The sequence below is a fragment of the Ranitomeya variabilis genome, chromosome 2 (assembly GCF_051348905.1).
Source record: "Ranitomeya variabilis isolate aRanVar5 chromosome 2, aRanVar5.hap1, whole genome shotgun sequence".
NCBI lineage: Eukaryota > Metazoa > Chordata > Amphibia > Anura > Dendrobatidae > Ranitomeya > Ranitomeya variabilis.
Window position 1 is genome coordinate 822,602,680 of NC_135233.1, and position 17,515 is coordinate 822,620,194.

General features: G+C 41.3%; 1 protein-coding gene across 2 annotated transcripts in view; it reads right to left on the minus strand.

The window, feature by feature from the left end:
• Positions 1 to 9,104: 9,104 nt before the first annotated feature.
• The window catches only part of TINAG (tubulointerstitial nephritis antigen), a 284,737-nt gene continuing 276,326 nt past the window's right edge, over positions 9,105 to 17,515 (minus strand). The window contains exons 9-10 of one of the 2 annotated variants that reach the window (XM_077290017.1): positions 13,700 to 13,739; positions 9,105 to 10,229 (exon numbers count right to left, since the gene is read on the minus strand). In XM_077290017.1, the coding sequence (XP_077146132.1) occupies positions 10,139 to 10,229; positions 13,700 to 13,739 (131 nt within the window). In that variant the 3' untranslated portion in view covers positions 9,105 to 10,138. The remainder of the gene's footprint in view (positions 10,230 to 13,699; positions 13,740 to 17,515) is intronic. The other variant, XM_077290016.1, reaches the window with a different exon arrangement.

Genomic DNA, 17,515 nt, shown 5'->3' on the forward strand with positions numbered 1-17,515 from the left:
TAAGTGTGAGCATATGTGCATGTAATGTAGTGTCAGTATATTAATTAACTCCCATACTGCTGCTTTCTCCTGTATCCAGTTCAATTCTACTTTGCTTCTCAGTGATGTCACTACAATTGATGCTAGGCGACTCACTCTATGATCTTTGTGTGAGCTGGAAGTCTCTTTCCAATGAGTGTCTACGGTGCCTCATTCTGAAGATCTTTAGGCATACATTGTAAAATTCAATTCCGGATCATGTAGAACGCAATGTAACCCGCCAATCTGCAGAATGGTGACGTCAAGTAGAAAAGGAGAAGAATGGTGCTTGACACCGGTGACGGTAGAGGTAATTGAGTAAATTAATACATTCAGTGGGTGGAGAGTGGACTGCAACCCAGCACCAGGCAGAAACACGGGTCCCAATGCACCTGATCAAGACAGTTCTGGGAAAAACCGGTGTGGCAGATCACGGTACACGGGGTGCCATACAGAAAATAGTACAGCTTAAATGTCCAAGAAGAAAGGCAGCATTCACCGTTCTGGCCACTGTACTTTATTCACAAGCATATAAAGCATTGCGTTGCGAGAGAAGAGGTGAAGACAATGTAGGACTATGGCTGTTTCATGCTGCAATCGCTTCCACAGCTGTAGTCCTATGTTGTCTCTACCTCTTCTCCCACACTGCGATGCTTTTACCTGCTTGTGAATAAAGTACAGACCCCCAAAACAGTGAGTGCTGCCTCCTTTCTTCTTGGATTTTAATACATTCATACTACATTACATGCACATATAAACACATTTAATGAATAAAAAAACTTAGTGGGACTGCTTCTTTTATAAGAAAATATTTGTTTATTATTTCCACAAATCAATAGGATACTGTAAATGAAGAAAATAAACTTTGTTTCATTACTTATCAAGGACTAAATGCCTCTTTTCCCTCCTGAACTGGGTATACATTCTCGATTCACTGGTAAGATCAGTGTTCGATAAAATCAGACTTTCAGCTCACTGGATTTGTGGTGACAGTTTTTGCTCATTCAAGCCTATGAAGAGTACTGTATGTAAAGGGAGGATAAGGAAGGAGCTAGAAGAAGATGTGTTGCTGCAGGTTCCTTTGAAATGGCAATAATGCTTTATATTATTATGCAATGGTCTCTCATGAATGTAAAGGGAACCTGTCATCCCCCCAGGGCCTATTAAAGTAAAATAGCCCCCTTCAGCAGCACTAAGGCTGCATTCTATGAAGGTGGTTCTTATGATTATTATCCCTAGGAACGCTGAAATAATGACTTTTATAAATTTCCCGCCATACCACTATTGTTTTCTCCCCCTGACTCAACCGCCTCGCAGCCATCCATCATCCCGCTCTGTCCTCCGTGCGCAGCCTCTTCTCTTTCTTGTGACATCACCGGTGCCTGCGCTATGCAATCAGTTCTCAGGCATGCGCCGTGAGCACTGCCCTTGAACTTACATCAGGTGCCCCAGATCCCGCAGTGTGTTATGACGTATTCACACTGCGGGGCTGGAAATCTGGCACCTGCGAATTGATGCTGGGAAGTAGTCTGATTGCCATATGTGGACTTGGGAAGTATTTCCCCTTAACATGGAGCTATTAATGTCTTCCCCATGGGGTTTTTGCTTTCCTCTGGATCAACATGTTAGACTATAGGTTGAACTCGATGGATTAAGTCTACTCTGAACCTTAAAAAACTATGAAACTATAATTGTAAGGCAAATGGATAGTTAGGAAACAGGCTAGAGTCAGAGAATGGAGATACACAACAAACACAAAGGTAGAATGCAACTGAACGAAGAGATAAAGCTATATCTGGAATCTAGGGACTGCCTGCTGGAGGTTTAAATAAAGGTACCTTCACATGAAACGACATCGCTAGCGATCCGTGACGTTGCAGCGTCCTCGCTAGCGATATCGTTTCGTTTGACACGCAGCAGCGATCAGGATCCTGCTGTGATGTCGCTGGTCGCTGAATAAAGTCCAGAACTTTATTTGGTCGTCCGATCGCTGTGTATCGTTGTGTTTGAAAGCAAAAGCAACGATACCAGCGATGTTTTACACTGGTAACCAGGGTAAACATCGGGTTACCAAGCGCAAAAAAAACAAACAGTACATTCTCACCTGCGCGTCCCCCAGCCTCTGCTTCCTGACACTGACTGAGCGCCGGCCCTAAACTGAAAGTGAAAGCACAGCGGTGACGTCACCGCTGTGCTGTTAGGGCCAGAGCTCAGTCAGTGTCAGGAAGCGGAGGCTGGGGGATGCGCAGGTGAGCATGTACTGTTTGTTTTTTTTACTTTTACGCTGGTAACCAGGGTAAACATCGGGTTACTAAGCGCGGCCCTGCGCTTAGCAACCCGATGTTTACCCTGGTTACCCGGGGGCCTCGGCATCGTTGGTCGCTGGAGAGCGGTCTGTGTGACAGCTCCCCAGCGATCAAACAGCGACGCTGCAGCGATCGGCATCGTTGTCGCTATCGCTGCAGCGTCGCTTCGTGTGAAGGTACCTTAAGGAGGAGTCCAGCTTCTGGCTGCAGCAGAAACTGATTACAATTAAAATGGTTCTCTGACCTTAAGCTACAAGTCTGTGGTCACTCTGTGCAACTGCAGACTGGTGAATCCTTACATCATGTGCACTACGTACTGTGAGAAGTCACCAGTGCCAGGAGCAGCGGATGTGTCTCTGCAAGTATGTAATTTGCATACATGCAGTTACAGCCTTGCTCAATGCACTGCACGCAATGTGAGCATTCGTGAATCTGCAGTCACACAAAGTGACTGCAGTGGATATGAAATTTGGCACTCAAATATGATGAAAAAAAGGGATTTTTTTATTTTATGAATGCAATCCAGAATGAGAAAAATGTTTTGTTCCAACAATCGGACCTTCATCAGTTCACATGAGAAACATGTTTTGGGAAAGAAGGATTTGGCAGTTGGAATTCCAAGTACCAACTCTTTTGTTCATTGGAGAGATAAGATGCTACCAGAGAAGTCTTGTGAAAGCTTTCACATAGAGAACACAGGAATGCTTGTCGGAGTGGAGGATTATGGTATTTGAGGGAGTCAGAGGAGATATCTCTTAAGGTACCTTCACACTAAACGATATCGCTAGCGATCCGTGACGTTGCAGCGTCCTGGCTAGCGATATCATTGTGTTTGACAGGCAGCAGCGATCAGGATCCTGCTGTGCCATCGTTGGTCAGAGAAGAAAGTCCAGAACTTTATTTTGTCGCTGGATCTCCCGTAGACATCGCTGGATCGGTGTGTGTGACACCGATCCAGCGATGTCTTCACTGGTAACCAGGGTAAATATCGGGTTACTAAGCGCAGGGCTGCGCTTAGTTACCCGATGTTTACCCTGGTTACCAGCGTAAATGTAAAAAAAAAAAAACAGTACATACTCACATTCCGGTGTCCGTCAGGTCCCCCAGCGTCTGCTTCCCGCACTGACTGTGAGTGCCGGCCGTAAAGTAAAAGCAGAGCACAGCGGTGATGTCACCGCTGTGCTGTGCCTTACGGGAAGCGGACGCCGGGGGACCTGACGGACACCGGAATGTGAGTATGTACTGTTTTTTTTTTTTACATTTACGCTGGTAACCAGGGTAAACATCGGGTAACTAAGCGCAGCCCTGCACTTAGTAACCCGATATTTACTCTGGTTACCAGTGAAGACATCGCTGGATTGGTGTCGATCGTTTTTTTTTTACGTTTACACTGGTAACAAGGGTAAACATCGGGTTACTAAGCGCGGCCCTGCACTTAGTAACCCGATGTTTACCCTGGTTACCAGGGGACTTCGGCATCGTTGGTCGCTGGAGAGCTGTCTGTGTGACAGCTCCCCAGCGACCACACGACGACTTACCAACGATCACGGCCAGGTCGTATCGCTGGTCGTGATCGTTGGTAAATCGTTTAGTGTGAAGGTACCTTTAGCTGAATGATTGTTCTGCTGATAGCTATCTAGTGTGCATATAGACTTTATCCTTTTCAATTTATTAACTGTGCCAGTACCAGAAAAGCATCATCATTAACCCCTTTCTACCTTGGACGTACTATTCCATCCATGTGAATTGGGCCTTACTTCCCATGAATGGAATAGTACGTCACATGCGATCAGCCGCGCTCACGGGGGGATCGCGGCTGATCGTGGCTGATCGCGACAGGGTGTCAGCTGATTCTCACAGCAGACAACTGGCACTATGTGCCAGGAGCAGTCACGGACTGCTCCCAGCACCTTAACCCCTGGAACACTGTGATCAAACAAGATCGCAGCATTCCGGTGGCATACGGAAGCATCGTGCAGGGAGGGTGCTCCCTGCGTGCTTCCCTGAAACCCTCAGAACAACTCGATGTGGTAATTTTGTTCCGAGGGTCTCCTCCATGCAGGACCTGAAAGGACCCAGAGGCCATCTTGGATGAGAGGGCCTGCAGGGAGGAGACCCTCGGAACAAAATGACCACATCATTGCCTGAGAGCAGGCACCAGCAAGCCTCCTTTACTGCCTGTCAGATCGCTGATCTGATACAGTGCTGTGCAAAGTGTCAGATGAGTGATCTGACTCTACACAGTGATGTCCCACCCTGGGACAATGTAAAATATATATATATATATACACACACTGTATATATATATATATATATATATATATATATATATATATATATATACTGTGTATATATACAGCAAATATATATACAGTATATTATACTGTGTGAAAATATTTTTAAAAAATCCTAAATAAAGAGAATAAATATATATTGTTCCAATAAATACATTTCTTTATGTAAAAAAAAAATAAAAGTACACATATTTAGTATTGCCGTGTCCGTAAATACCCGACTTATAAAACTGTCCCACTAGCTAACCCCTTCAGTGAACACTGTAAAAAAATGAAGCAAAAAGCAATGCTTTATCATCATCATACCGCCGAAAAAAAAGTGGAATAATACGCGATTAAAAAGACGGATATAAATTAACATGGTACCGCTGAAAACGTCATCTTGTCCCGCAAGAAATGAGCCACCATACAGCATCATCAGCGAAAAACTAAAAAGTTATAGCCCTCAGAACAAAGGGATGCAAAAATAATTATTTTTTATATAAAATAGTTTTTATTGTATAAAAGCGGCAAAACATAAAAAAATATAAATGAGGTATCGCTGTAATCGTACTGACCCGAAGAAAAAAAAATGCTCTATCAATTTTACCAAACATGGAAGGGTATAAATGCTCCCCAAAAGAAATTCATGAATTGCTGGTTTTTGTTCATTCTGCCTCACAAAAATCAGAAGAAAAAGTGATCAAAAAAGCGATCAATAAAAACATCAACTCGTCCCACAAAAAACAAGACCTCACATGACTCTGTGGACCAAAATATGGAAAAATTATTGCTCTCAAAATGTGGTAATGTAAAAACTATTTTTTGCAATAAAAAGCATCTTTTAGCGTGTGAGAGCTACCAATCATAAAAAACCCACTATAAATAGTAAATCAAACCCCCCTTTATCACCTTAGTTAGGGAAAAATAATAAAATAAAAAATGTATTTATCTCAATTTTGCCAATAGGGTTAGTTAGGGTTAGGGATGGGGCTAAAGTTAGGGTTGGGGTTGGGGCTAGAGTTGGGGTTATGGTTTGGATTACGTTAACGGTTGGGGTTAGTGTTGGGATTAGGGTTAGTGGTGTGTCAGGTTTAGGGGTGTGGTTAGGGTTATGGTTAGGGGTGTGTTGGGGTTAGGGGTGTAATTAGTGTTAGGGGTGTGTTGGGGTTAGGGTTAGAGTTAGAATTGGGGGGTTTTCAATGTTTAGAAACATCAGGGGCTCTCCAAACGCGACATGGTGTCCTATCTGAATTCCAGCCAATTCTGTGTTGAAAAAGTAAAACAGTGCTCCTACCCTTCCGAGCTCTTCTGTGCACCCAAACAGTGGTTTACCCCCACATTTGGGCGTGTCAGCATACTCAGGACAAATTGAACAACAACTTTTGCTGTCCAATATCTACTGTTACCCTTGGGAAAATACACTTTAGTGAAACACGTGGGGGTTCAAAGTTCTCACAACACATCTAGATAAATTCCTTGGGGTGTCTAGTTTCCAATATGGGGTCACTTGTGGGGATTTTCTAATGTTTAGGTACATCAGTGGCTCTGCAAATGCAACGTGATGCCCGCAGACGCTTCCCTTCCGAGCACTGACGTGTGCCCAAGCAGTAGTTTTCTCCCACATATGGGGTATCATCGTACTCAGGACAAATTGGACAACAACTTTTGGGGTCCAATTTCTTCTGTTCCCTTGGGAAAAAACAAATCTGGGGGCTAAAAAATCATAGTTTCCAATATGTGGTCACTTGTGGGGTTTTTTTACTGTTTAGGTACATCAGGGGCCCTGCAAACACAATGTGACACCAGCAGACCATTCCATAAAAGTGTGCATTTCAAAATGGTGCTCTGTTGTGAATTCCGTTCTCGGACTCCCTCCTGTGGTCATGAATGGTACTTTGGTTAGTTCTGCTCTTGGACACCCTCTGGTGGCTTTGAGCGGAACTGCTGGTCACGGAGGTTGGTTTTGTCAGCTGCTCTCGTTTATTGCTATGCTGGCTTCCCTATTTAACTCCACTCAGATCGTTACTTCATGCCAGCTGTCAGTGTTTCAGTATTGGTTCAGATCTCTCTTGGACTTCTCTGAGGACCTGTCTACTCCAGCAGAAGCTAAGTCTTTGCTAGTTCATTTGTTGTTACTGCTTCCTGAATATATTTCTTAGTACTGCTAATTTCTAGTCCAGCTTGCTATCATGATATTCCCTTGCTAGCTGGAAGCTCTGGGGTGCAGAGTGGCACCTCCACACCGTGAGTCGGTGTGGGGAGTCTTTTTGCTTACTCTGTGTGGTTTTTTGTAGTCTTTTGTGCTGACCGCATAGTTCCCTTTTCTATCATCTGACTATTTAGTGAAGTCTGGCCTCCTTTGCTAAAACCTGTTTCATTCCTGTGTTTGTGACTTTCCTCTTAACTCACAGTCAATATATGTGGGGGGCTGCCTTTACCTTTGGGGAATTTCTCTGAGGCAAGGTTAGGCTTCTATTTCTATCTTTAGGGGTAGTTAGCTCTTAGGCTGTGAAGAGGCATCTAGGGAGAGTTAGGTACGCTCCACGGCTATTTCTAGTGTGTGTGATAGGAGTAGAGTTTGCGGTCAGCAGAGTTCCCACTTTCCCAGAGCTTGTTCCGATTACTAGTTTACTCATCAGGTCATTCCGGGTGCTCCTAACCACCAGGTCCATAACAGTGCTCCTTCCCTTCCAAGCTCTGCCATGAACCCAAGCAGTGGTCCCCCCCACATATGGGGTATAAGTGTACTCAGGACAAATTGCACAACAACTTTTGGGGTCCAATTCCTCCTGTTACCTTTGGAAAAATACAAAATTGGGGGTTAAAAAAATTAATTTTTGTGGAAAAAAAATGATTTTTTATTTTCACGGCTCTGCGTTATAAACTTTAGCGAAACACTTGGGGGTTCAAAGTTCTCATAACACATCTAGATAAGTTCCTTTGGGGATCTAGTTTCCAATATGGGGTCACTTGTGGGGGGTTTCCACTGTTTAGGTACATCAGGGACTCTGCAAATGCAACGTGACACCCGCAGACCATTCCATCAAAGTCTGCATTCCAAAACGGCGCTGCTCCCCTCCTGAGCTCTGCAATGCGCCCCAACGATGGTTCACCTCCACATATGGCATATCAGCGTACTCAGGACAAATTGCAAAACAACTTTTGGTTCCAGTTTCTCTGGATACCCTTGGAAAAATTAAAAATTGTGGGATAAAAATATAATTTTTGTAGAAAAAAATGATTTTTTCATATTTACAGCTCTACATTATAAGCTTTTGTAAAGCACTTGGGGGTTCAGAGTGCTCACCACACATCTAGATAAGTTCCATAGGTGGTCTACTTTCCAAAATGGTGTCACTTATTAGGGGTTTCCACTGTTTAGGCACATTCTGCGTTGAAAAAGTCAAAAGGTGCTCCTTCCTTTCCAAGCTCTGCCAAACGCCCAAACAGTGGTTTACCATCACATATGGGGTATCAGCGTACTCAGGACAAATTGCACAACAAGGTTTGGTGTCCAATTTCTTTTGTTACCCTTGAGAAAATAAAAAAATTGGGGGCGAAAAGATCAGCTTTTTTAAAAAAAAATATGATTTTTTATTTTTACGGCTCTACATTATAAACTTCTGTGAAGCACTTGGGGGTTCAAAGTGCGCACCACACATCTAGATAAGTTCCTTAGGGGGTCTGTTTCCAAAATTGTGTCACTTGTGGGGAGTTTCCACTGTTTAGGCACATCCAAACTCGACATGGCGTACTATCTCAATTCCAGCCAATTTTGCATTGAAAAGTTGATGCTCCTTCCCTTACGAGCTTTGCCATGCGCCCAAACAGTGGTTTACCCCCACATATGGGATATCGGCGTACTGAGGACAAATTGTACAACAGCGTGTTTCTTCTTGGTAAAATAAAACAAATTGGATCTGAATTAATTTTTTTGTGAAAAAAAGTTAAATGTTATTATTTTTTAAACATTCCAAAAATTCCTGTGAAGCACCTGAAGGGTTAATAAACTTATTAAATGAAGTTTTGAGCACATTTCGGGGAGCAGTTTTTAGAATGGTGTCACTTTTGGGTATTTTCTATCATATAGACCTCTCAAAATGTCTTCAAGTGTGATGTGGTCTCTAAAAACATTGAGTTGTAAATACTAGAAATCGCTGGTCAAATTTAACCTTTATAACTTCCTAATTGAGAAAAATTTTGATTTCAAAATTGTACTGATATAAAGTAGACATGTAGGAAATGTTACTTATTAAGTATTTAGAGTAACATATCTCTGTGATTTAAGGGCATGAAAATTCAAATTTGGAAAATTGCGAATTTTTCAAACTTTTTGCCAAATTTCCATTTTTTTTCCACAAATAAACACAAGTAATATCAAAGAAATTCTACCTCTGTCATGAAGTTAATTATGTCATGAGAAAACAGTGTCAGAATCACTGGGATCCATTGAAGCATTCCAGAGTTATAACCTCATAAAAGGACAGTGGTCAGAATTGTAAGAACTGGCCCGGTCATTACCGTGCAAACCACCCTTGGGTGTGAAGGGGTTAATGGAATGCAAAACACAACTTTCAACAATTTAATCATTACCACTTAATGATACAAGTCATGCTCAATTTTTTTTTTCAATTTTGTTTTGTTTCTTCAACAAAAATAAGAGTGAGTATCAGGCCATAGAAAACAATACAGCTTTTAAAATTTTGAATTTATTTTTTTCAATTGTAAGTTTAGTAGCACTGCACAGGGTGAAATTGAGAGATACCAATTACTTTCGCTTAGCGAAGTCAAATTATACATCCATTTTATTTTTTATTTGCACAGAGAAAGCAAAATTGGAAGCCTATATTTCAAAGATCATTTTCTATTTCTCACACACATTGTAAAAAAAATGCTTATAGTGCACAATAAATTTTAAAATTAAACTTTAATTTTTTAAATGTAGTAATGTAAGATTTGAAAATCAGCAATAACACTTTTTTCGTAATATTTCTATATTTCTTTTGAATATTTATGAGGAAATTTTAAACTATGTAAAAAATATGCTATCTCATAAACTGGATTAATTAGGTTCCTGCTGAATTTTCCATGTTTAATGTAATAATATTTCCATAAATCTAGTTAAGAAAATTTTAAATCAAACCAAATAATTTGATTGAAGACATTTTAATAAATTAACAACTATGCATAATGCTTATAAATTCAGCTGTTATATTAATGCAATTAAATCAATATGAATTATTATAATATTTCTAATTCATCCATATAACAGAAGAAATTGTTATATGTAAATCTTGCATAAACTAACTATAAAAAATTAGGCAATGTTCATGTCAGCTTTGTTGTTTCCGTTGTTGCTCCTTTATGAGAGAATAAAAACAAAAATAATAAACATCATATGATAGAAACCAATGGATGCCAATGACGAGCTTCCAGAGCATCTGTCAATTGTATACAGAATTTAACAGAAAAAAATAAACAAAAAAATGCAGATAAAATCCTGGTATTAGTCCATAATATGACACCAAGCTCCTATGATCAAACTTTCAATTCCGCATTCATTATCTCCACGAGTAATTCTGAAATATCCATTTTCACCCCATTTGTTTCCCCATGAATTTGCAACAATCTGAAACACAAATTTAAGATATTTAGTGCATTTCTTGTTGAACACATTCAACCAATAAAATTGGCAACCACATGTATTTGGCTTTTGCTGAATACTGATACATTGTAGAGGGCCCTGAAGAAGCTCCTTTCCTGTATATTCATTTGGGTCCAGAAGTATTTGGTTAGTGACAGATTTTTTCAGAATTTATCCACTGTGCACCTATGGCCTGCTGCTATATTCTCTTTCTGTATGTGTAAATACCTAATTAGCATGTCTTGCTACTTCTTATTTGGTTAAAAGATTAAGTATTTGGGGTTTAAAGGATTGTAAAAAAGATAAATATACTGTTGTTCACAATTTATGGTAAACGAAAATGTGGCAATAGCAATGGAGGGAGTGGTATAAAAGAAAAAACATATTCCATGTCTAAAAATGTGGGAGCTGCTTGCAGCAGCAAAAGCCCCACCACAGCTATTGGCTCCAACCTTCTGGGCAGTAGTATCAATGCAGGTCACAATTAGCCTCCATTTCCTCCTACAAATGTATCATTGGGGAAGAAGCAGAGGGAGGAATATTTGGCACATTGCTTGTCTTAGTCTCAGCAGGATGATGTTGCTTCTGTTCACAACACTTACTCAAACTAATAGTATCATTAATGGAACAGTCTTTCTGAGCCCAAATGACTAAGAGGGATATTTTTGGGAATTTTATATTTAAAAAAATGTAGAAAGTCAGTCAAGGTATTGTAATTAAATGGGCTACTTGTTATCACTGGATTACCATCCATTTCTATGTTGAGGTCACTAAAATATTATGCAAACTAAGTTCGAATTACATACAATCTGTTAGCAGGTTTTTGCTATGCAATATGAAAACAGCATGATGTAAAGAATAAAACACATAATTCAACAATGTGTCACTTATCAAGCTGTGTGTTCTTTACTTAAAGTGAAGGTTTTATCTTTAGGACATTATCACTGCCAGATCTGAGGTACACTGGACTCCTAGTCTGACTCCACCCCCTCTTGTGATAAGCAGCTCACTTTCAACAGACATAATACATACAGAGCCTGTTGTGGATCAGGTTACCTTTCTCAGCTTTGCTGCATTCTACATATAAAGACTCTGCTTTTTTCAGAAAGAGCTGCATCAAATGTACTAAGTGATATATCATTGGATTCAGGGTCTTTTTTGCTTGCCCTAAATCATGCTGCTCTCAGATGATGTAGTAAAAACCTGCTGACAGGTTCCCTTTAAAACGCTTGATAAATCCTAGAAGATCTCAGAGAATTATACAAGTTTTCTTAAGGCAGTTGGAGTCCCTGCAATTCAGATCAAATCCAAATTTTTAAAAGAATGAATTGAGCCTGTTGAATTTGACATTTAAATTATTTAATAATCATTAATTTCAACCATTTGTTATGGTCCTAATATTTCACAGGTCCAAAATAAATGAAAAGTATTCTGATATGAGGCTGTAAAAAAACAAAACTTTAGTATAGCAGTGGAGAAATTAACAATTTGGTAAATTTCTCAAAAAAATGATGCACTGAAAATCTCAACCATATCTAAAGGTCTGGCATAGAAGATATACCGTATATGGTGGATGAATAGGAAAAAAATTAACAAAGACTATATGAACAGATGAAATCTGAACCAAACATTAACTTATGCCAGAAAATGGTAAGAGAATTGTATGGAGAAAGAGCTCATGAGCTTAACTGTAATACATAATCTATCAAACTTCATGAAGGTAGCATGGGCATGTATGACTCCCAAAAACATTAAATCATTGGTGTTTTTTGATGATATAAGTCTCATTAGAAATAGCAGGGGTACGATCGGCCAAGTCCTCATGCAGGTAAAACATGACTGTTTCCTGAAAGATTAAGTGACTATGGAGAAACAGTTCAAATACTAAGGCGGCACAGAGCTGCAACAGTTTGAATGAAGCCTTATTAGCTAAGGGAAAATTACTTTTTCACATAGGACCAGTCAAGAGCATGAACAGCATTCCTCCTTTCTTTTTCTATATTAAAACAGTCTAGTGTTGAGCATTCCGATACCGCAAGTATCGGGTATCGGCTGATACTTGCGGTTTTGGAATTCCGATACCGAGATCCGATACTTTTGTGGTATCGGGAATCGGAATCGGAAGTTTCCAGTGTATGGTTCCCAGGGTCTGAAGGAGAGGAAACTCTCCTTCAGGCCCTGGGATCCATATTACTGTGTAAAATAAAGAATTAAAATAAAAAATATTGATATACTCACCTGTCTGGAGGCCCCTGGACATCACCGCTGGTAACCGGCAGCCTTCTTTGTTTAAAATGAGTACGTTCAGCACCTTCCATGACGTCACGGCTTCTGATTGGTCGCGTGCCGCTCATGTGACCGCCACGCGACCAATCACAAGCCGCAACGTCATCCCTCAGGTCCTAAATTCCCTTCTAGGAATTTAGGACCTGAGGGATGACGTCACGGCTTGTGATTGGTCGCGTGAGCGGTCACATGGGCGGCCGCGACCAATCACAAGCCATGATGTCATCTAAGGCCCTGAACGCGCTCATTCTTAAGAAGGAAGGCTGCCGGAATGAAGCAGGGCGCGTCCAAGAATAAGTATATACCTAATAGGAATATACTCACCCTCGGCTTCTTTCCGGCAGCCTTCCTTCCTAAGAATGAGCGCGTTCAGGGCCTTAGATGACGTCACGGCTTGTGATTGGTCGCGGCCGCCCATGTGACCGCCACGCGACCAATCACAAGCCGTGTCGTAATTCTCAGGTCCTAAATTCCTAATTCTAGGAATTTAGGACCTGAGAATTACGTCACGGCTTGTGATTGGTTGCGTGGCGGTCACATGGGCGGCCGCGACCAATCAGAAGCCGTGACGCCATGGAAGGCCCTGAATGCGCTCATTTTAAGCAAAGAAGGCTGCCGGTTACCAGCGGTAAGGTCCAGGCTGCGTCGGAGAGGTGAGTATATCAATATTTTTTATTTTAATTCTTTATTTTACACATTAATATGGATCCCAGGGCCTGAAGGAGAGTTTCCTCTCCTTCAGACCCTGGGAACCATCAGGGATACCTTCCGATACTTGAGTCCCATTGAGTTGTATTGGTATCGGGTATCGGTATCGGATCAGATCCGATACTTTGCCGGTATCGGCCGACACTTTCCGATACCGATACTTTCAAGTATCGGACGGTATCGCTCAACACTATAAAACACCACTCTAGCATGTTTTTTTTTTATTTATTTTACACTGAAGTGGTGATTCTAGTCTTATACTTACCTGCTGCTTCCTTCACTTTTTATCACTGCATTTACAAGATGGCACAGTAGGGCAAGAGTTGTGCCGATAAAAGGTGAAGACACCGGAGGACAAGACCAGGGGTAAGGATCTTACATAAGAAGCACCACTCCATCACTAAAAAAAATATGTGCTTGTATTATCAGTTCATTCAACTTAACCTAACTGAGAAACTTACCCAAAATTTTTCATTAGTCGGTCTACGCAGGGCACCCCATCTTGGAAAGATAAGACATCATAAAATTAGCATAACACATAAATTCTTATCAGATGAAATTTGTTAATACTCACTTTTAGAGTGTCATATATTTTAGCAGACTTTCACATAATTTAAAGTGGTTTTCCAGGGCTTTGCAATAATAAAATAAATTATACTCACCCTCCATAATCCTTAACAGCTTCAATTCTGGTCTCTCCTGTCTTTGTTACCAGCTCTCGACACAGCAAAAGTGGCAAAAAATGTCTGCTCAGCCAATTATTGGTCAAGGTGCTGACCTGTCTCAGCCAATGATTGGCATACCTTTCTGAATACTTCCAGTGTTGTCATTGGTCACTTTAGAGCACTCAGATATATGTTTTAGAGAAACAATGGGCTATTTTTATGAAAGAGTTTTTTAGGCATGCTCCTATGAACTATGAAGAAAGTAGTTTGCACAGAGGAACCATAGGAGCTGTGACCAACATCCATTTTGAATGCTGAACTTTGTGTTATCTATGCACAAATAATTTCCCTTCATTGTAATCCTGACTGTGATGATAATAAATGGGATATGATCTTCACAGGACATCAAGATTTCAATATTTTTCTTAATATTTAGTATATCACAAAACTGAAAACACCCGTTACATTTTTGTAATATTGCATTTTATCTTTTCATGGGACCACACTGAAGATAAGATACTTTGATACAATGTAAAATAGTCAGTGTACAGCTTGTATAACAGTGGAAATTTGGTGTGTCCTCTGAATACCTCAACACACAGCAATTATTGTCTAAACCGCTGGCAACAAAAGTGAATATAGCCCTAAGTGAAAATGGCTTAAATGTTCCCAATTAGCCATTTTTCCTCCCCAGGGTCATGTGACTCATTAGGTGTTATCGCTCTCACCCTTTCTCATACTGGTCACTGGAAGTTTAACATGGAACCTCGTGGCAAAGACCTCTCTGTGGATCTGAAAAAAAGAATTGTTGCTCTGCATAAAGATGGCCCAGGCTATAAGAAGATGGCCAACACCCTGACACTGAGCTGCAGCACAGAGGCTAAGACCATTGAGTGGTTTAACAAGACAGGTTCCACTCAGAACTGGCCTTGCCATGGTTGACCAAAGAAGTTGAGTGCACGTGGTCAGTGTCATATCCAGATGTTGTCTTTTCAATATAGACATATGATTATTGCCAGCATAGCTGTAGAAGTTAAAGAGTTGGGGGTAAGCCTCTCAGTGCTCAGACAAAACACTGCACACTGGATCAAATTGGTCTGCATTGCTATAATCCTAGAAGGAAGCATCTTCTAAAGATGGTGCACAAGAAAACATACAAACATTTTGTTGACTAAGGACATGGATTACTGGAACCATGTCCTTTGTTCTGATGAGATGAAAATAAAACTATTTTGTTTAGATGATGCCAAGCATGTATGGTGGCAACCAGTTGAGAAGTACAAAGACAAGTGTGTCTTGCCTACAGTCAAGCATGGTGGTGGGAGTGTTATGGTTAGGGGCTGCATGAGTGCTGCCAGCTGTGGGGAGCGACAGTTCATTAAAGAAACCCTGAATGCCAATGTGTACTGTAATATACTGAAGCAGAGCATGATCCCCTCCCTTTGGAATCTGGGCTGCAGGGCAGTTTCCAACATGATAATGACCCCAAACACACCTACCAAGATGACACCTGAATTTCTAAAGTGGCTGGACTGGACAAACATGTCTCCAGACCTAAACCCTATTGAGCATCTGTGGGGCATCCTAAAATGGAACTTGAGGGAGCGCAAAGTCTCTAACATTAACCAGCTCTGCGATGTCATCATGAAGCAGTGGATGATGATTTTAGTCAGGGTGCAGCTGGACCCTAGATGGCTCTGTATACTGTGGCCTCTGTTCACACAGGATGCATGATAGCAATGGCTGGCCCGCTATATGGCGTTACTAATAGGCCAGAGCCATATACTTTGTATTTCTGTGTGAACATGCCACATACAGATCATTTTTGCACAGGTGTGCCAGGCGGCCAAATCCTGATTGTAGGCTGGCTGCAGTATTGGTATTATTGCACCTGTGCATCTGTCATCCACCATCTTAACTTGGGTCTGCTGCACTTTGGTTAGTGTAATTAGTTGGAGGCCTCAGACAGGTAAACATCTCTGCCTGTGCATTGGTTTTTTTGATTTTAGTGGTAACCTGTAAAGCCCTATTGAGCTCAATGTCCAAGAGAATTAAGGTAGGGCTTTAAAATAATGGTGGGTGCACAAAATATTGACACTTTGGGCACAATATGCCATGTTCACTTAGGGGTGTATTCACTTTTGTTGACAGCATTTACATTGTCATACAAGCTGTACACTGACAAATTTACATTATATCTTCAGTATTGTCCCAAGAAAAGATATAAATAAATATTTACAAAAATGTCAGGGGTTGACTCACTTTTGTAATATACTGTAGGTAGTGACATGGGAAATGTAAAACTAAAATACCTTATATATGTATAAGCCGAGTTTTTCAGCACTTCTATGGCTGAAAATGGCCCCTCGGCTTATACACGAGTCATTGTCCCAGAAACCGGCGGGGAGGGGGAGCGGCAGAGCAGCGGGTCACAGGAGGCAGGAGACAACAACTGTGGCTGTAACTGTGCCTGCTGCTAAAGAGAAATGAATATTCACTGCACTGGTAGTGAATATTCAGTGTCCTTATAGCATGCACAGTTACAGCCACAGCAGCCAGCTTCCAGCAGCTGTAAAAAAAATCCTCCTACTTACATTCCCTGCACGCCCTCGCAGCATCCTGTTCCAGCTTCCAGCAGTGATCACGTGTCACTGGTGAGTGGAGAGAGGTGAATATTCATTGCCTTAATGAGCGGGGTCATGGGATCTCTCAGCCGCAGGAGCTGCTGGAAGCCTGAACAGGATGCGTGCAGGGAAGGTAAGTAGGTGTATTTTTTTATGCTTTTCTCATGGGGGGCATGCATTCAAGGATAGGGCTGAAGAGCCATGCATACCAAGACAGGGATGAGGAGCCATGCTGATAAGGACCGGGATAATGAGCCATGCATAGAAGGACAGGGATGAGGAGTCATGCATACAAGGATAGGGATTAGGGGACAATGCATACAAGGACAGGAATGGGGAGCCATGCATACAAGGACAGGGATGGAGATACATGCATATAAGGATAGGGATGAGGGGACAATGCATACCTGGTTTATACTCGAGTTACTACATTTTCCCAGTTTTTCGTGGCCAAATTACCTGCCTCAGCTTATACTCGGGTCGACTTATACACGAGTATATACTGTACTTCTCCATAAAAATAAATCAAAACAGCACCATGTCTATATAATACAATTAGAAAGGATAAAGAAAGTTTCCAGCTGGAAATAAAACACCACAATGTTAGTTAACAAATAAGGATTTTTTTCACTAGACAAGTGCGTTGATATTTTTCTGATACAATCAGTATAGTTCTGTTTACTCATAAATAGAAATGAGTGAATCTTTTGAAATTTGTGATTAGCTGTGAATAGGGTTGAGCGAAACGGATCGGTCATTTTCATAAGTCGCCGACTTTTGGCAAAGTCGGGTTTCATGAAACCCGACCCGATCCCAGCGTGGGATCGGCCATGCGGTACACGATCTTCGCACCAAAGTCGCGTTTCCTATGACGCTTAAAGCGCCATTTCTCAGCCAATGAAGGTGCACGCAGAGTGTGGGCAGCGTGATGACATAGATCCTGGTCCCCACCATCTTAGAGAAGGGCATGGCAGTGATTGGCTTGCTT